The sequence below is a fragment of the Myotis daubentonii genome, chromosome 3 (assembly GCF_963259705.1).
Source record: "Myotis daubentonii chromosome 3, mMyoDau2.1, whole genome shotgun sequence".
NCBI lineage: Eukaryota > Metazoa > Chordata > Mammalia > Chiroptera > Vespertilionidae > Myotis > Myotis daubentonii.
Window position 1 is genome coordinate 106581508 of NC_081842.1, and position 20887 is coordinate 106602394.

General features: G+C 46.8%; 1 protein-coding gene across 5 annotated transcripts in view; it reads left to right on the plus strand.

Annotated features, from left to right (window-relative positions):
- Positions 1 to 13561: 13561 nt before the first annotated feature.
- Positions 13562 to 20887, plus strand: part of WWTR1 (WW domain containing transcription regulator 1) — a 179604-nt gene continuing 172278 nt past the window's right edge. The window contains exons 1-2 of one of the 5 annotated variants that reach the window (XR_009451884.1): positions 13562 to 13834; positions 14252 to 14685. Coding sequence is in view for 4 of the 5 variants with exons in the window: in XM_059688161.1 (XP_059544144.1) it covers positions 14255 to 14685 (431 nt within the window). In the remaining variant the exon portion in view is untranslated. The remainder of the gene's footprint in view (positions 13835 to 14251; positions 14686 to 20887) is intronic. The other 4 variants (XM_059688161.1, XM_059688162.1, XM_059688163.1 and 1 more) reach the window with 4 other exon arrangements.

Here is a 20887-nt window from a genome sequence, read left to right on the forward strand (position 1 = left end):
CACTGATGGTGGGAATGCAGACTGGTGCAGACACTATGGAAGACAGTATGGAGTTTCCTCAAAAAGTTAAAAATGGAACTCCCATTTGACCCAGTGATTCCACTTCTAGGAACATATCCCAAGAAAACAGAAACACCAATCAAAAAGGATATATGCATCCCTATGTTCATAGCAGCACAATTTACCATAGCTAAGATCTGGAAACAGCCTTAGTGCCCATCAGCAGATGAATGGATTAGAAAACTGTGGTTTATCTACACAATGGAATACTATGCTGCTGTAAAAAAGAAGGAATTCTTACCATTTGCAACAGCATGGATGGAACTGGAAAGCATTATGCTAAGTGAAATAAGCCAGTCAATGAAAGAAAAATACCACATGATCTCACTCATTTATGGATAATTAAGACCATTATAAACTGATGAACAAAAATAGAAACAGAGGCAGAGCAACATTGAACAGACTTTCAAACTATAGTGGGAAGGCCGGGGAGGTCTGGAGGTATGGTTAAGACTACCAAAGGACTTGTATGCATGTATATAAGCATAACCAATGGACACAAGACACTGGGGGGCATGGTAGGCTAGGGGAAGGTCAAGGGGAGGAAAAAAAAGGAGAAATATATAATACTCTTTGTAATACTTTAAGCAATAAAACAATTTAAAAAACAAACAAAGAAAAAAAGTGTGGTACATTTACACAATGGAATACTACGCAGCTGTAAAAAAAGAATTTTTATCATTTGCAACAGCACAGATGGACATGGATAGTATTATGCTAAGCAAAATAAGCCAGTCTGAGAAAGACAAGTATCACATAATCTCACTCATACGTGGAATCTAATGAACAACATAAACTGATGAGCAAAAATAGACCTAGAGACATAGAAGAATGAACAGACTGTGGAACCTCAGAGGGAAGGCAGAGGAAGATGGGTGGGAACAGATCAACCAATGAACTTGTATGCATATATGCATAACCCATGGACACAGACAATAGGGTGGTGAAGGCCTGGCTGGGGTGGGGGGCAGGGGCATTCTGGAAGAGGTCAATGGATGAGTTATTTGAGGTCAAAGAAAAAGAAGAATTAAAGTCTGATTTAGCTGATTGATTTGACAACCAGGACTGCCTTTTCCAGTTAGTCTGTATGGGAAGTATGTCCTGTAAGTTGAATGAGCCAACTCAGCAGCTCCAAACTTCTGACAAAATACTATTTAAAATATGTTAAAATAAAAGCATTTTTACCCTGGCCAGGTGGTTCAGTTGATTGGAGTGTTGTCCTGTACACCAAAAGGTTGTTGGTTCAATTCCTGTCAGTGCATATACCTAGGTTTCAGGTTTGATCCTTGATTGGGATGTGTACCAGAGACAGCCGATTGCTGTTTCTCTCATGTTGATGTTTCTCTCTTCCGCTTCCTCTCTCTCTCTCTCTCTCTCTCTCTCTCTCTCTCTCTCTCTCAAATCAATAAACATATCCTCAGTGAGGATGGAAAAAATGTAAAAAAAATCATGTTTTTGATAATAATGTATTGGCAAAAGTATATTGAGACTAATATTTTCATTTTCAGAGTAAGAAAGACACCTCTAATGAAAAGAGGTGTGAACGGAGTCAGTGAAGAAGGAATGACATGGAGGCAGTGTTCAGGTGATCATCATAGCCAGGTTCTCTAGCCAGGATCTCCAGCCAAGTTCTCCAGGTTCTCCAGCCAGGTTCGGTCCCCAGGTTCTGTTTTTTATTGTCTTGTTACATCTGTATTTATACCAGTTGATTTTAATCCTGTCAATTTCTATTCCAAAGGTTAGGGTGTTTCTTATCTCCATTCCAGGGAGTAAAGATTATGTAGCTTAAGCGTGATTGTTCATAGTTAAAGTGATTAACTACCTGCCTGGCACTTATTTAAGGGATTTTATTCCCTCCCTAACTTCAGGAAAAAATCCCTACCTGGGGAAATAACCGTTCTCGGAGAGGTGACCTTGGTTAAAACACATAGCGCCAAGAAGGGGAGCAAACACATCAATAACAGTATGCCATATATGCCAGGTCCTCCAAGACATATGCTGTGCAGATGTTTCTTCCCTGCAACAACCGTGTCAAGCAGCAAGGATGGACTGGCTTCCAGCAGGGAGAGAGAGATAGAAACATCAATGATGAAAGAATCATTGATTGGCTGCCTCCTGCATGCCCCCTACTGGGGATCAAGCCTGCAACCCAGGCATGTGCCCTTGACCAGAATCAAACTGTGACCTCCTGGTTCATAGGTTGATCAATGCTCAACTATTGAGCCACCCTGGTCAGGCTGCAAATACATATTTTTTAAAGGAAAATTGTTACTTTTTTTTTTTACTTTTCCTCAATGAAATATTTATTGCATATTATTAGTGACTAGAGGCCTGGTGCATGAAACTTGTGCACTCAGGGTGGGGGGGTCCCTCAGCCCAGCCTGCACCCTCTAGCAGCCTAGACCCCTTGGGGGGTGTCTGCCTCACAGTCTGGGATCCCTGTTCCTTACTGCCCACCTGCTCACTGTTCCTTACCGCTTGGCTCACTGCTCCTTAGCACTGCCTCAAATGTGGGAGAGGCTCCCACTACTGCTGCTGCACTCGCCAGCTGTGAGCCCAGCTTCTGGCTGAGCAGCACCCCCCTGTGGGAGCGCACTGACCACCAGGCAGCAGCTCCTGCATTGAGTGTCTGCCCCCTGGTGGTCAGTGAGCATCACAGTGACCAGTCCTTCTGCCGTTTGGTTGATTTGCTAATTAGGCTTTTATTATATACTAGAGGCTCGGTGCACAAAAATTTGTGCATTCAGGGGGGAGGGGGGGTCCCTCAGACTGGCCTGTGCCCTCTCGCAGTCTGGGACTCCTCGGGAGATAACGACCTGCTGGCTTAGGCCTGCTCCCAGGTGGCAGAGGGCAGGCCTAATCCCTAGGTGCAGCCCCTGGTCGGGCTCAGAGCAGGGCCGATTGGGGAGTTGTGGCGCCGCCCCCTGTCATGCACAGAGCAGGGCGGGTCGGGAGGTTGTGATGCCACTCTCAGTCACACTCAGGGTAGGGCCGATTGGGGGATTGGGGAGCTCCCCCCATCAGGCACAGAGCAGGGCTGATCAGGGGGTTGTTGTGCCGCACCCTGTCACACACAGAGCAGGGCTGATCAGGGGGTTGGGGCACCGCACTCTGTCATGAACAGAGCAGGGCGGATAGGGAGGTTGTAGCCCCGCCCCCTCTCACACACAGAGCTGCAGGGTGATCAGGGGGTTTGGGCGCTGCCCCCTGTCATGCTGATCCCGGAGCCGGGAGGCCTCACGGCTCCACTGATCCCGGTGCTGGGAGGCATAATACCCTTTTACTATATAGGATAGAGGCCTGGTGCATGGGTGGGGGCTGGCTGATTTGCCCTGAAGGGTGTCCTGTATCAGGGTGGGGGCCCCCACTGGGGTGCCTGGCCAGCCTGGATGAGGGGATGATGGCTGTTTGCAGCTGGTCACACACCCTTCAGGGTGGGGGTCCCCACTGGAGTGCCTGGCCAGTCTGGGTGAGGGGCTGAGGGCTGTTTTCAGGCTGGCGGGTGACTGAAGCTCCCAACTGCTCCTTTCTTTCTTTCTTTTTTTTTTTATTCTGGGCCAGCTTTAGCTCTGACTCCAGCTCTGAGGCCTCTGCTGCTGAAAGCAGGTATCTGGTTTGTTTGTGTTCTATAATCGAAACACTGTATCAACTCCAGCTCTGAGATCCCGGCTCACTGAAAGCAGGTTTCTGGGGTTTTGTTTAGCTTCTATATTTGTAACTATGTTTCGAACTGCAAGCTCAGAGGCCGTCAAGGCAGGCGGGGAACATTGGTTTCCTCCGTCACTGAAGCAAGCAAGCCTCATGTTAGTTTCAAGCTGCCTGGCTGCTGGCTGCCATCTTGGCTGGCAGTTAATTTGCATATCACCCTGATTAGCCAATGGGAAGGGTAGCGGACGTACGCTAATTACCATGTTTCTCTTTTATTAGATAGGACTAGAGGCCCAGTGCACAAAAATTTGTGCACTTGGGGGGGTACCTCAGCCCGGCCTGTGCCCTCTCACAGTCTGGGACCCCTTGGGGGATGACCACCTGCTGGCCCAGGCCTGCTCCTTGGGGTATCGGGCCTAAGCTGGCAGTCAGACATCCCTCTGGCAGCCTGGGAGCCCTCAGGGGATGTCCACTTGCCAGCATGGAGCAGGCCTAAGTTGCAGTCGGACATCCTTAGCGCTGCTGAGGAGGCAGGAGAGGCTCCCACCACCACTGCTATACTGGCAGCCATCAGCCTGGCTTGTAGCTGAGCAGAGCTCCCCCAGTGGGAGCACACTGACCACCAGGGGGCAGCTCCTGTATTGAGCATCTGCCCCCTGGTGGTCAGTGTGTGTCATAGTGACCAGTCATTTCCAGTCTTTCTGCTGTTAGGGTCAATTTTCATATTACCCTTTTATTATATAGGATAGAGGCCTGGTGCATGGGTAGGGGCCAGCTGGTTTGCCCTGAAGGGTGGCCCGGATCAGGGTGGGGGTCCCGCTGGGGTGCCTGACCAGCCTGGGTGAGGGGCTGATGGCTGTTTGCAGGCTGACTACACCCCTTTCAGGGAGGGGGGTCCTGCTGGGGTGCCTGGCCAGCCTGGGTGAGGGGCTGATGGCTGTTTGCAGGCTGGCCACAGCCCCTTCAGGATGGGGATCCCTTCTGGGGTGCCTGGCCAGCCTGGGTAGGGGCTGAGGGCCGTTTGCAGGCTGCTCACACCCCTTTTAGGGAGGAGGGTTCTGCTGGGGTGCCTGGCCCCTTGGGTGAGGGACTGATGGCTGCTTTCAGGCTGGCCTATGCCCCCAGTGGGGATCCTCACCCCATGAGGGTGTGGCCAGCCTGGATGAGGGGCTGATGGCTGTTTACAGGCCGGCCATGGCCCCCAGCCACCCAAGCTCCCCATGGAGGCTGGCTGGAAGCAGGTATCTGGGATTTATTTATCTTCTATAATTGATACTTTGTTGCCTTGAGCGAAGGCCACAGCCTGCCAGGGCAGGTGGGAAGCTTGGCTTCCTGCATCGCTGGGGCAACCAAGCCTCCTGCTTGCTCTAGTTCTGTGGCTGCCGGCCGCTATCTTGGTTGGGTTAATTTGCATATAGTCACTCTGATTGGCTGGTGGGCGAGGCTTGGGGCATAGTGGAGGTGCAGTCAATTTGCATGTTTCTTTTTTATTATATTAGACTAGAGGCCCAATGCACAAAATTCGTGCAAGAGTAGGCCTTCCTTCCCCTGGCTGCTGGCACTGGCTTCCCTCTGGCACCTGGGACCCAGGCTTGCTTCCCTCCAGCCTCCCGCAGGCATCCAGGACCTGGACTTGCTTCCCTCCTGCTGCCTGCCAGCACCCATGACCTGGGCTTCACTCTGCCTGCCGCAGGCACCAGGGACCCAGGCTTCACTCCAGCCTCAGCTTCATCCGGAAGGACGTCTGGTATAATTAGCATAGTACCCTTTTATTATTATAGATGATCATATTTTACAGAAAAATTAAATTAAATGTACACACTTTTCAAAAACATAAAATTGAAATCAAGGCATCTGTCACATTTATATGCTGAAACAAAGTCCTGGTTTTCGGAATCCCACAGTCAATCATGATTCTGGTCCAGGGCCACCTGTCCATGATTTCCAATAGTTGCAGATCTTGTCCGTAGTTGAACAAAATCTTCTTTACATGTGGCAATCATTTCCACATAAAACCCTTACAGAGGCTCAGTTACTTCATTCCTCAGCTTTAATTTATTACTTGGCTCAGGGCTTTTATATGTCGAGACATTTTTTTGTTCTACTTCATCACCTTGGTTGCAGGCTCCCCAGCCCTGGTCATGGTGCCTGCAGGAGGCAACCTATCAATATGTCTCCCTCACATTGATGTGGTCAGCTCTCTTGTGGAGCAGAATTTGAGTTTTGGGCTCCCTCCACCCTGTCTTGGTTTGGCTGGTCCTTCTCTCTTCTCCTTGGCACAAATTGACCTTTCTTGACCAGGCAGGAAAAGTGGCTTTACTTAAGTCTGGATAATGCCGAGACAGAGAGATAATAGTAGAGCTTGTATATGCTTGGCTCCAGTCAACAAGACAAATAAGACAGGGGAAGAGCAGTGGCTTGAACAGCTGGTGTAACCAGATCTGGAACTTATTTGGGTAGAGGGAGGAGTTGAATGACTCATCAACCAATGAGTGTCTTATCAGGCTGCAAACTCTTCCAAGCTTGAAAGACCACATCTTGTCTTGCAAACAGTGGACACTCAAATATATATATTTCTTCAATATATGGATAAAACTAAACACCTTGAAAATTTCATTCAAGCACTGCTAAGTAGTTCTCTTGACACACCCAAAGTGATATTAATATGATTTAGGCTTCTGAGTGTGATGATTCTATTTCTCTATCTGGTTACACATCCACAGATTTACACAGATCTAAGTATGTAGAAAGAAATATTTATCTGTTTTTAAATTTTTATTCTTTATTAAGGTATTACATATGTCTCCTTTTCCCCTCATTGCCCCCCCCCCCGCCCCCCATTACATGCCCTCACCCCTCCTTGTGTCTGGGTCCATTGGTTATGCTTATATGTATGCATACAAGCCCTTTGGTTGATCTCTACCCCCTCCCCCCACCCTCCCCTCTCTGAGGTTTGATGGTCTGTTCGATGCTTCTTTGTCTCTGGATCTATTTTTGTTCATCAGAAACATTTATCTTTTTATTTTTGCGTAAGTATTTTATTTTTTTGGATTATTTTAACATCTTTTCATTAATTTTCCCCATAGTTTTGAACAAATTTGTAATTATAGTGTTCATAGATATTTGTTTCTGGATTTTTTTCCATAAAAAATAATAAATAAAATCCTTTTCACATTGGTACATTGTCTTCATAAATAGCCTTTCAGAAAGCTACCAAGCACTTCATTGGATACATTATGCTGTCAGATAAACTTAGCCAATCTCTTGTTAAATGTTTTCCTTACTAATAGTTTTTCCCTACTATTTTCTAATTTTCCTTTACTATAGGTTATGCTGCAATTGACAACTTTACAATACAGTTTGATGGTTAATCCTGGAACCACACTGTATGTTGTTACACATTTCCAAAGTGTATTTTTCTTTTCTAAGAAAATATTTCTTAGAATAATTTGTTCTTTTAAAAATATTTTTTTACAGTTAAGAAATAATATGAAAACACTAAAAGATAAATAACTTGTACATAGTACCTAATTAAAGACTAAATCTCAGAAATTTCTTTTTCCTCTGGTCCAACTTCATTGCTGAAGCAATAGATAACATTAGGCAGAAGACAGTCCATACATCATCATCACCATCATATTAAAACTAGAGGCCCTGTCTACAGAATTTGTGCACTGAAGTGGGGGGGTCCCTCAGCCTGGCCTGTGCCCTCTCGTGGTCTGGGACTCCTCGGGGGATGACTGCCTGCTGGCATAGGCCTGATCGCAGGGCCTAAGCTGGCAGGTAGACATCTTCTCAGTCCAGGACCCCTTGCTCCTTACCACCCAGCTCACTGCTCCATAGTGCTGCCTTGGATGCGGGAGTGCACTGACCACCAGGGGACAGCTCCTGCATTAAGTGTCTGCCCCCTGGTGACCAGTGTGCATCATAGCGACTGGTCATTCTGGTGGTTCCAACATAAGGGTAGCTTAGGCTTTTAGTATATAGATTATCTTCCTTATCAGCAAGCCAGTCATGCATTATTAGGGCCACAAAAGCAAAGTGTGACAATGAGATGTGCACCTGGGAAGAGTAAATGCAAAAATAGGTGGCAACACCAACTCATTGTGATTTAAGTATTTGTAAATTTAATGTATGCTCCACATTGCCGGACACTTGGGATGTGGTGAATTATGAATAAACAAAGTGTCATGCTTGATTTGTCAAGAAACTGGTCAACTCTTACGCTCCTGTTGAAATAAACATTAATATTATTTTTTTAAATATAGTTTTATTGATTTCAGAGAGGGAGAGAGAAACATCAATGAGAGAAAATCATTGATTGGCTGCCTCCTGCACGCCCCCTACTGGGGATCAAGCCAGCAACCCAGGCATGTGCTCTGGACAGGAATTGAACCCAGAACCCTTCAATCTGCAGACCGATTCTCTATCCACTGAGCCAAACTGGCTAGGGCTAATCAAACTCTTATCTATTCAAGGCTCTTGTCTGTTTTGCTCCTCTTCAGTTCCTAATGGTGACCCTGCTTTTGGACTTTTTTTCATACTGGTTCAACAAGTCCAAGCAGGTTTTGCCTCAAGGGCTCCTGGGCCAGAGTCCTCTAACAACTCACCCACCCCACCAAGTTTCTGACCATTCACCTTAGCTGCAATCACTCGGATCAAGTCAGCAATTCAGGGGCATAGGTTTGAGAAAAGCAGCTTGTGGCTGACCTGAGGCAAAAATGGCAGATGAACATAGTCGGGACTACAGCCGCTGGGTGAGGTGACCACATGTACTGGACACTCCTGTGTGGAGAACTCTCTGTTACGCATGGGGAAAAACAAAAAGAAAATGAAGTCCTCTTACAATTGTCCTCAAAAAGCTTGCAGTCCTGTTTAGGAGTTGAGTCCATACACAGTGCCAAAATTGCTGTGAATGATGGGGCGATACCTTAAAAATTGTGACGAGTACACCAGTGGTGCTGAGAGAGCAATGGGAATGACGGCCTCCAGAACAATTCCGCAAAGCAAGGTAAGATGCTTCTAGCGTAGCCCCATAGCTATTTCCCAGCCTGTTGGGGAGGCAAGTGATACTGAGGTAAAAGTTATAATATAAGGCAGTGTTATGTATAATTGTGTGTCAAGAGAGTGAAAAAGAAAGAACAACCTGAATGTAGGGGAAAGAAGGGAGAGATTAATGAAGGCTGACAACGGAGTACGGAGGGCAGTTATGAGCAGGGTTCAAACAAAGAGACAGCCGTGGTGAAGGAACAGGCCAAATATGCTTTGATCCGAGCTTGGAGCGGATGAAGGACACATTTGTGTAAGAATCAAGGTCGGAAAGCTAGGAGATGGCAGTTTATTGGGAGACTTTGGGGTTAGATTAATAGTTTTGACCTTTATTTTTGTGGGCAGTTGCTAAAACCTTGTGAGCCAAGAGATGACATCATGAAAACAGGAGGCCAGAAATGACTGGAGGCAGAACAACCAGTTAGGAGGCCACTGCAGCACTTTCAGATAAAGTCCTGTAGGGGGAGGAGGGACAGCAGGGGTGAATTTGAGGGAAACCAGAAGAAAATATCCACAGCACTTACCTGATTGGATGTGGACAGAGAGGGAGGAGGGACGCTTTCAGTAGGAAGTGTGTTGAGGGGAAATTTTGGAAGTAGTCATGAACTTCCAGTGGAAAATCTTTGCAAGTGGAGAGAAAGATTTACATATGGGCAGGAGTGTCTTCTGAATTATCTTATAAGCACTATGGAGTTTCTCTATGAGATAGGCAGGCAATAGACATCACACTGATTTAAAATGACAATAACAGGGAGAAACTTCTGGCTCACACAGGCTAAGAGAGTAGAAAAAAGCAATCTGTTCTAGGATTATGAACCTTGGGCTGAATCCCAGGTGTTTTTTTGTTTTTCCAAATTCATTGTACGTACTTGGACAAAATACTTTAAAATCCATTGGGCCAGTTTCTGTATCTATAAAATGGGGATACATAATATATTATCTATTCTTTGGGGTCTTACATCACAGCCATTATTTGTTGAGTGCTTTAGTATGTAACAGAATTTGTGTTAAAAACTTTATTTGCATTTTTTTAAAATATATTTTTATTGATTTTTTACAGAGAGGAAGGGAGAGAGATAGAGAGTTAGAAACATCGATGAGAGAGAAACATCGATCAGCTGCCTCCTGCACACCTCCCACTGGGGATATCCCGCAACCAAGTTACATGCCCTTGACCGGAATCGAACCCGGGACCTTTCAGTCTGCAGGCCGACGCTATATCCACTGAGCCAAACCGGTTTCGGCTGCATTTTCTTATTTAATGTGTAGACTGTCCATTTTGTATTAAAAGAATTCCTAAATTTAGTGGCTTACAACTATCCGTTTTATTTGCTCACAGGTCTACAATCTGGGCTGGGCTAGCCTCTGGGTCTTTTACTGTCCCTGATGTGTTTGCAGTCAACTGGTGGGCTGGCTGGGGGCTGGGTGCAGCTCAGATTTGGGATGGCTGGACTTCTCCCTCTCTTCACATATCTCAGAGCCTCACTTTCTCTCTCTCCATGTGCTTTCTCCAGTAATTGGACTTCTTACCTAGTGGCTTAAGACTTCTAAGTAGAAACTTCCAACTTTCTCAAGGGTTAGGTGGGGAACTAGCACAGTTCCACTGCTGCATTTTCCTGGCAAAGGCAAGTCACTGGCTCAGTCCAGATTTAAGTGGAAGGGTCTCCACGAAGGTGTGACTAACAGGAGGGTGGTCCATTGAAGGGCAACAAAGTCACAGACTATCCGATATTATCTCCAATTCGTAAATAAGTAATCTGTGATTTAAGGAGGATTAGTTACTTGACAATGCAGAGATTAGAGCAGTGATGGTGAACCTATGACACGAGTGTCAGAGGTGACACGGGAACTCATTTTTTTGGTTGATTTTTCTTTGTTAAATGGCATTTAAATATATAAAATAAATATCAAAAATATGTCTTGTTTTACTATGGTTGCAAATATCAAAAAATTTCTATATGTGACATGGCACCAGAGTTAAGTTAGGGTTTTTCAAAATGCTGACGCGCTGAGCTCAAAAGGTTCGCCCTCACTAGATTAGAGCTAGGTACTTCAAAGCTTGTGTTCTAAATCGTGGGTCAAGAGATAAAATTTGTACAAGCATACTTCCTTTTAATGTACTTTGCTTTATTGCACTAACAAATTTTTGTTTTGTTTTTTACAAATTGAAGGCAAGACCTTCCACCAACAAAAAGATTACACTTGTGTTATTGTGATACGTGCTTTATTGTGGTGGTCTGGAATTCAACCTGCATTATCTCAGAGGAATGCCTGTGTAGTGTTTAGATCTAGAATCCTGTGAGGATTGGACATACTTTCCAAAGAAGAAAATGCAGGCTATGTATCTGCTATACCATGCTGCTTCATATGGGCAGTACCTGATACATACAAGGCACATGTAAATGTTATTTAACCTGAAGCAATTTGAAGGATAAAGGATTCAAGCAAATCTCTTTAACCATTTACTATCACATCTTATAGGCTGTTTGGGAACTGAGAGTTTTCTCTTTGAGTTATTCTGCTATTCAGTTTTCCTCTCAGGTATTTGCTCCTCTATCCTCTATTATTTCTTGAAGCTTAGCAAGAAATGAAGACAACATCCTTACTCACCCAATCCCAACCCTGATTCTCACTGCAGGATTAGCTTCATGGCTCCCTCAGCATTTCCTTCTCTTTTAACAGCCAGGTACTCTTTACAAAGCAGGGTCTTCCTTCTTGGGTGACAACCTTCCTGGAGTAGGGCTAGCCTAAAGTTTCCATCCTCTAATTATGAGGATGGCCTTGTGGCTTCTGAATTAGTAACCATATGGTCCCTGTCACTTCCTGTAGTTTTATAAATAAAATTGTCAAAATTGGGGGCTTCTGAAGATAGCTTTTACAAATATACTATTTCCTATGGAGTGACTTTTGGTGGTTTCCCCTTTCTCTATGTGGGTCCTGTGGGAACAGGACTTGCTGTATGGGAAACCCCAGATTCCAGTCTCCTGAAAAGAGTCATGTTCTGCTTAACTTTGAAGGTGATCCACATGGCTGTCTTTCCCTAAGGCAGCCCTGATTTTTTTTTTAATCCTCACCTGAGGGCATGCTTATTGATCTTGGGGGGGAAGGGGGGAGAGAAAAGAAGAAGAGAGCGAAGAGAAAGAGAGAGAACCTTGATCAGCTGCCTTCTGAATGTGCCCTGTCTGGGGATGAACTGGCAATCTAGGTATGTGCCCTGCCCATGAATCCATCAGCCAGGGCAGCTTGATCTTTACCACTTTGTGGGGAGTCTGGAATCAGAGTATACCAGCAAGAACAGATTATGGGGGGAGGGGAAGGTGGTTCACTTTGGTGGGCTCTGCTCTATTTTGGGGGCAGTGATGGGCAGCAGCCATTGAGGGAGTGGCCCCAAATACTCCTACCTTTTTCAAGGCAAAATTATAGGGTGGCCTTATCTTTCCTGTAAATTGTTTCTTCAAGACAATTTTAGATTTTAATTTTGACTTCTTTTCACCCTTATAAAAATGATGAGGCACAATACTTACACTTAATACAATTCTATTTTATTTAACAAACAGGTATATAGGTGGGCTGGGTCCTGTTCAAAGTGCTTTACATATATTGCGTTTTTTAACTTATTTTATAAACTTTGATATGAATCAAATGGGGTGGGGTAGGGGTATTTTGAAGCATGACTTACCTCGTAGCCACTCTCCGCTTCCCCCAATGGAGAGAGGAGAGATGGAATTGAACTTTTCCGGAGGGCAAGGCCGCCTACTACTTCTACCAGCTGTCTAGCCAGGCTAGATCTAGGGGTAGGGGGCTCCACCCTCTCCCAGATCCAGTCGTGGGAGGGTGAGTGGTTTTTTTCCGGGTCACTGGCGCACCCTCTTTACTCCCAGCCACCTGCTTGGGTTCCATCCGGGTTCCAGGCTCTCTGGTGGGCGTCAGGGACATTCCAATCTTCCCACCACCCGCGCGGATGTGGCGGGGGAGGGGACGACTGCTCTCCCATTCCAGCACCCGGCTTTGAGTAAATTTCTTCTCCATCTCTAGTGACCTGAGTTCCCCCCCGAGAGGAAGCTGAGGATTGAAGTGTGGGCTGAAGGTTGTTTGTTTACAACGCGCCTGTTGGTGGAGCCGCATCCCTAACGAGAGGCACTTTCTGGGCACCCTCTGTGCTCGAGCAGACAACTGAAAGCCAAACAACCCAGATGCCTCCTCGCCAGACCAAATATGGTCACAAGCAGCCTCCAGTGTGAAGGCTGGCCTTGGTGTCTCCGCGTGCAGGGGCGCACCCGGTCCCGCCCTCGGGCAGAAACCCTGGATTAGTGCGGCGCTCCCGTCGCTCCGGGCCTCAGCACCGGGCGCGAAGGGAGGGCGCGGCGCCAAGGACCCGCCCTTCCTCCGCCAGGGCCCCTCACCCGCGAGCCCTCCGCCGCCCCAGGCCTTGGTTTCGGTCCACAAGCCCTTGATTAAACAGGCCCAGGTCACTTTCCCTTTGATCCGCCCCAAGTCCGCGGTAAACTCAAAGGAATGCACTTCCAGAACTCCGCGGGAGAGGTCCGCGCGACCAAGAGTGGGTGGGGGGCAACATTCTCCACTTAGCCTGCAAAGTACGCATCACACCCAAGGTTTCCTGGAGCCAGAGTGAGGGTGGAAGGAGGAGGAGGAGTACGAAGGAGAAGAAGGAGGAGGAGGAGGAGGAGGAGGAGGAGGAGGAGGAGGAGGAGGAGGAGGGGGAGAAGGGGAGGGAGGGACAAGCGGGGGCAGGCAGGCTCAGGACTTGCAATCATGCATAATTCAACAGCTCAACTTTCGGGCCCGCCTCTTTCCTGGGAGTGGGAGTTTGCTCCAAACTTTGTTTATGGGACAGTCGGAGAGCCGCGGCGGCCGCGCTGTCTGCTTCTCCTCCTCTTTCAAGAGCGCGCAGGCCTGAGACCAGTTTGGGGGATGTGAAAGCCGAAGCTCCTCGACTGCCAGGTACCGAGGCCGGTCCGGATTTGCCAACCGGGCTCCGGCTCCAATCCTGCAAGATCGGGACGCACCCCGAGCGACCCAGGCCCGACGCCCAGACTTGGCTTCGCTGCGCGCCCAGGTAGTGCCCGCTGGAGCGCGCCCGCGCACCACTCCAGGGTGCCCGGCTCCTCGGGCTTCCGGGGTCGAGATGTGGAGTTGGCTTGGGTTGAGATTTCTTTGGGGGGGCTGCCTTCCCTGGAGAGCTGCGACCTGTTCTTTGCCACCAGCAGTTCAGCAACGTCCGGAGTGCAGTTTCCTCGCCCCCCCCCCCACCCCCCCCCGCTCTTCCTTCTCTCAGTAACTTCTTTGCTCCAAGAAAGTTTCATAATTCTGGAGGCCAGGAGGGACTCCTCCCCCATGCGGCTGGTCTCCTGGCTGAGTGTCTGGGATCTCAAGTCGGATACGTATCTGTATCTTTTTCTTTTCTCTCCGTTTTCTCCCCGTATCTCCTACTCCGACTTTAAATAAAAGGCTGATCTGACCTTTTTCCTTGTAGAAGATGAATCCGGCCTCAGCGCCCCATCCGCTCCCGCCGCCCGGGCAGCAAGTGATCCATGTCACGCCGGACCTAGACACGGACCTCGAAGCCCTCTTCAACTCGGTCATGAACCCCAAGCCCAGCTCGTGGCGGAAGAAGATCCTGCCGGAATCGTTCTTCAAAGAGCCTGACTCCGGCTCGCACTCGCGCCAGTCCAGCACCGACTCTTCCGGCGGCCACCCGGGGCCCCGGCTGGCCGGCGGCGCCCAGCATGTCCGCTCGCACTCGTCGCCCGCGTCCCTGCAGCTGGGCACAGGCGCGGGGGCAGCGATCAGCGCCGCGCAGCAGCACGCGCACCTCCGCCAGCAATCCTACGACGTGACTGACGAGTTGCCGCTCCCCCCGGGCTGGGAGATGACCTTCACGACCACTGGCCAGAGGTACTTCCTCAAGTAAGTCAGCCTGGAGCGAGGGGGGGGGGGGGGGCGAGGAGGGAGGGGGCAGAGTCACGATACCGAGGTGCGCGTGCACGTGTGTGTGTGTGTGTGTGTGTGTGTGTGTGTGTGTGTGTGTGATTGTGTGTCTTTCCAGGGTTCTTTCCCAAATATTGTGAAGCTGGAAGTAAGGAGTGGATCCCTGGATATTGGAATTGTAAAGAAACAGAAGCAGAGACTCTGGTGATGTTCTTCCAGGGCATTCCAGGACATTCAGGACATGGAAACGCTTAGAGATAGGAGACATCAAAGTAGTTTTGGGAGGACTTTCATGAAACACTTAGGGACTTTGCCCTGAATCTGGAGTATTGATACAAAATCCTGGGCACAAACCCTTACCCCATCCCTGTCCATTCTAAGTCAGATACCTGGTCCATTGAGATGTGACACCAAAAACATGTGAGAAAAGTTCTGAGACTGGAGGAGAAGAGGGACTCTTGGTGGTCTGCAGTCTCCCTATTCTGGGGAAAAGCTGGAAAAGTGAACACTGCCTGGTAGGCCTTACCTCCCAGCTGGGTGATGTAATGACCACACAGCACAGTGATGTAATTAGCAACTGCTGGTGAAGTAGTTGTGGTCTGGACAAATGCATTGTGTGGAAATTGGGTCAGGAGTTGTATTATGTCATACTTGGTAACCTAAAATACCATCGAATCAGGAGCCTACTTTGTCATTCTTCCCTTCACGTTGTTCCGGCTTTCTGATGTAATGAATTTTAAATTAGATTCATGTTAGAGACTGTACAGGAAAATAGGTTCACAGATATAAAGAAAATTGTTCAATTGTGGTACTCTAAGATAATTATATTCCAGAGGAGAAACCAAGTTGGAACTTAAAAGGTAACCTGTGAGGTCTTGGAGGCTCAGGCTATCCATAGGCCCTAGATGGAAGTTGTGCCAACTGGACCACTTGGTTCAGGAGTGTCTGCACCAGCCGGCTGTTCACAGCCACTGAGGGAAACTTCTCTTCGAAGAACTTGCCTTTAGAGTTTGCTTATTTAAAGTCCATGTTTCTTTGATGGTGCAGCCTTTGTTTGAAAGTTAAGACATTAGATGCTACTTTGAAAATATAATCAGTCCTTTCTTTGGCGTTAATATTTGATACTTTGATTGCTATCGGAGGGCCCTGATAAAGAATATACAGTAATGGACGAGGTTTATTATAACCAGCACTTTGACTCACACTGGTGACCAAGGATTTCTTCCTCATCCCAAGCTGTTGGACATCTTGTGCAAGGAGGAGGAGTTCTTTATTTTATTTCTGGGGTTGGTGCAAAGCTGGGAAGCACTTGTCTTGGAACAGACTTGATGGCCATTTTATCCCACCACTGGTCTTCTCCCTGTTTTTAAGTGACAGTGTGGACATGTACTCAGTCCTATGAGTTTTAAATGACTAGTGGAATTCCAGTGTGTGATGTAATAACATGACATTTTCTTAAATGTGATGATGTTGTTCTGAAGGATGACATTAGATTCTATAGTTAATAAAGGTTCAAAATACTAGCCTTTTGTATTAATGGTAAATGCAGTTTTGAATATTTTATTGTGAATTTTCTAGAAATGGACTTAGTAAGAGATAAAACTGAAAAAGACATAATAATTTACAGTAATTTGGGGGGATCATTTTTGGGCCCAAATGATTTTTAAACTGTTTATGAATATGCACAGAAAAGTATATAAGAAATAAGAGCTGGGCTTACCCATTATCTGAGGAAAGATAGGAAAAAAACAACAACCCTCAAATAAAAGCAAAACAAAATAATTCCCTTTTATACACATTTTGAATGATTGGAATAGCTCAGAACTATCTTTGTGAAACGTGGGTAATAGTGGAAGTTGGTCTGAGTTTAGAGAAAGTTGCCCTGATCCCTCTGCCCATCTCCCCAACTACAACCACTCCTCAACCCAAAGCAAAGTGCATCTTCATTTTACTGGATCCTCAGTGAAAATAACAGCTGAAAAAATAAATAGTAGGATAGCCTGAACTGATGTTATCCCTGGAAATTTTTTGGCCAAGTAGCTAAAGGAATTAAATTAAGTCATCATGACTATTGTCTTTTAAAAAATATATATTTTTATTGATATAGAGGGAGAGATATAGAAACATCAATGATGAGAGAGAATCATTGATCAGCGGCCTCCTGCACGCCCCACACTGGGGACAGAGCCTGAAACCGGGCATGTGCCCTGACCAGGAATCGAACGCTCAACCACTGAGCCATGCCGGGCTTTTTTTTTTTTTTAATATATTTTTATTGATTTCAGAAAGGAAGGGGGAGGGAGAGAGAGATAGAAACATCAGTAAGAGAATCATTGATTGGCCGCCTCTGCATGTGCCCTGACCGGGAATCTAACAGTGACTTCCTGGTTGAAGCTCTACCACTGAGCCAAGCCAGCAGGGCATGACTATTTCTTTTGAGATTAGCAATCTGCCCAAAGTTCTCTGAAGTTCTTTTTTTTTCTTTTTTTTTTTAACTGAGGAAGGGAGAGGGAGAGAGATACATCCTGCAGTGGGAGATGTATTACTGGGGAACCTGCAATCGAGGTACATGCCCTTGACTGGGAATCGAACCCGAAAGCCTTCAGTCTGAGGGCTGGCGCTCTAATCACTGAGCAACTGGCCAGGGCTCTCTGAGTTTCTATCAGAACTTTAAGTTGGAGTAAGGTAAATGTCATATGTTACACTTTGTTGCACAACCTCAAAAGGCACTGTATTACGGTGGAATAAAAAGAAGTGCGAAAAATGATGGCAACTGACCCTGGTTTAATTTTCATAAAATCTGCTCATTACTTTGCTCCAATGTTTGTGAAACGAGGCTAGCAGTAGAATTCTAGGTCAGGAGGCTAGGGCTTCATAAATCAGAAATGAATAACTTTTTTTCTAAAAAAAGTGAGTTCAGAAAAGGGTAATTATTTTACTTTGGGAAAGTCATGTGGTCATTTACTGGTGGACTCTGGATTGGACCTCTAATCTGTTACCCTCTGTTTATTGAACACTTTTTCCATTTTCCCCACCCACCTTTATCCCCGCTCACTTCACCAACTGAACAATGAACTTTATGGACGACAAAGCCTGGACATCTAAGATACTTTAAAGAGCTTTTTGTCATTTTTTCAGGGAAGGTTGTTCCTAGATATATGATGTAATCACTTTCTGGTAACCTCTTAAAGGGCACCTTTTCTGAGCATTCACCCCTTTCCTTTGCTGTTCAGGCATTCCTTTAGGGTAGAACAGTGGTCAGCAAACTCCTTAGTCAACAGAGCCAAATGTCAACAGTACAATGACTGAAATTTCTTTTTGAGAGCCAAATTTTTTAAACTTAAACTATATAGGTAGGTACATTGTTATTAACTTAATTAGGGTACTCCTAAGGCTTAGGAAGAGCCATACTCAAGGGGCCAAAGAGCCGCATGTGGCTTGCGAGCCGCAGTTTGCCGACCACGGGGGTAGCATATAACCATAAAGGATCAAATGTTAAAACACATGGCCTCTGAAAATGACTGCATTGTTCCTGCTGTCCTCTAAAGATCATAAATCAGGCTGGATGTGTGTGTAGGTATTGGGCTTTTAGCAACCTGGCACATCACTGACTTTGAACATTGATCACATTAAAATAAAATAAAACTTTTCTGGTTATAAATGGAATATATATTTATTGTACATAAACCAGAAAGTAAAGATATAAAGAATGATCTGGCTTCAACAGAACTTTCAAACCTTGCAGAAAATTTTTATTTGAATAATCTTATATAATAAAAGCCTAATATACTAAGTGTCCAGTCGTTCGTTTGTCTGCTTGACCGCTCTACCAGTCATGACGCACACTGACCACCAGAGGGCAGATGCTCTGACCTGTAGGTTAGCTTGCTGCTGGGGTCTAGCTGATCAGGACTGGGTGAGACTGGCGGGACACGCCCTGGAGCCTGCCCACGGTCCCTCCCCAGCCCCAATCATGCACCTGTGGGGTCCCTTGGCCTGGCCTATGGTGGGGATCAAGCTGAAACTGTCTCTCTGACATCCCCTGAGGGGTCCCAGATTGTGAGAGGGTGCAGGCCAGGCTGAGGGAGCCCACCGGTGCAGGAATCTGTGCACAGGGCCTCTAGTCCTATCTAATAAAAGAGAAAAATGGTAATTGGCGTACGACGATACCCTTTTCATTGGCTAATCAGGGCTATATGCAAATTAACTGCCAACTAAGATTGGCAGTTAACTGCCAACTAAGATTGGCAGTTAACTGCCAACAAGATGGTGGTTAATTTGCATATGTAGGCACAATGCAGGGAGGCGAAAGGGAAAGCAGGAAGAAGCCCCCTGCCACTGACAGTGATCGGAAACCCAGGGGGGAGCTAAGAGCTGGGGGGCAGGGCAAAGGCGGCCCTGGGGCCGCCTTTGCCCTGCCCCCCAGCCATGATCGGAGACTCAGGAGCCTTTGCCGCCCTGGCCAGTGATAGCAGGAAGTAGGGGTGGAGCCAGCGATGGGAGCTGGGCACGGTCGAAGCTGGCAGTCCCAGGAGCTAGGGGTCCCTTGCCTGGGCCTAAAGCGAAGCCCACGATCGCGGGGCCGCTGCAGCTGCGGGTCCCCGCTGCCCGGGCCGGATGCCTCAGCCAGAGGCCTCAGGCCTGGTCAAGGGGCCGATCCGGTGATTGGTGATCAGAGGGTGATGAGGGTCAACTCCTCTGGCCGAGGCGTCAGGCCTGGGTGGGGGGGCGGAGCCAGGGATTGGGGGGATATGATGGTCCCCTTGCCTAGGCCTGAAGCCTGGGTCAGAGGCATCAGGCTTGGGCGAGGGGTGGAGCAAGCGATCAGAGGGAGATGGGGGTCCCCTGCCCAGGCATGATTCCTGGGCCAGAGGCCTCAGGCCTGGGCGGGGGCCAGAACTAGTGATCAGGGGGAGATGGGGGTCCCTTGTCCAAGCCTGACACCTCCGGCGGAGGCGTCAGGCCTGGGCAAGGGGCCAATCAGGCGATCGGAGGGTGATGGGGGTCTACGCCTCTGTCAGAGGCGTCAGGCCTGGGCAAGGGGCCGATCCTGCGATTGGAGGGTGATGGGGGTCAACACCTGAGGGCTCCCAGTATGTGAGAGGGGGCAGGCTGGGCTGAGGGACCCTTCCCCCAACACACACACCCAGTGCACGAATTTCGTGCACCGGGCCCCTAGTATTCTATAAGAAAAAATATTTTATCCCCACTCCTAATTATAATTCCAATTAGAATATTTGCCTGACATTCCCAATTTTTAGTAATAATTTTCATGGTTTGCCTTTTTTGACATATGTGGTAGAAAATTATTTTTGTCAATGTGATTTATGCACTTGGCAACATATTCAATAGAACAGAAGAACTTTTGTTGAAAAACAATGGTTTCCTTTACCTCCTTAAACCTCACAAAGAAAACCATTTAGTGTTTTAAATATTTCTGTATTTAATTCTTAGGTTATTACCTTCTTAACTTTATTTATTTATTTATTTTAATATTTTTTTTATTGATTTCAGAGAGGAAGGGAGAGGGAGATAGAGATAGGAACATCAATGATGAGAGAGAACCATTGATTGGCTGCCTCCTGCATGCCCCATACTGGGGATCAAGCCTGCAACCCCAGCATGTGCCCTTGACTGGAATCGAACCCGAGACTCTCCAGTCTGTAGGCCAAGGCTCTATCCACTGAGCAAAACCAGCCAGGGCACCTTCTTAACTTTAATATGGGCTTACCACTATTTTATGACTTACCAATTTTAACTCCTGATATGAAAGTGAGAATGTAGTTCCTTAAGCTTATGCCTCTCTCAAATTTAACATTTATATTGTTTTTAGCTTGTTAGGACACCTTTGTTATTTTTTTGGTCAACTTTTGACAGTATTTCTTGACTTCCCATTTTGTAAGTAAAGGAATTTTGGGTAGCTGCCAGTTATAGTAATTGCTTTTTGTAAGTGATACTAACATTCCAAAGCCCTGAACCCATAACCAATAAAGGTTTTGTGCTTTGCCCCAAAGTTGACCTTTTTATTCATAAATTATTCTTAAAGTTGAAAATCTGTAGGAAACAATTACATTATTGCAATTCTATAAATACAATTCATTGCCTATGTATTAAGATTAGATTTTAGACTTGCACATTGGGCCTAGGGTCAGAACTCCTGGGTTAATCAAAGGAAGATATA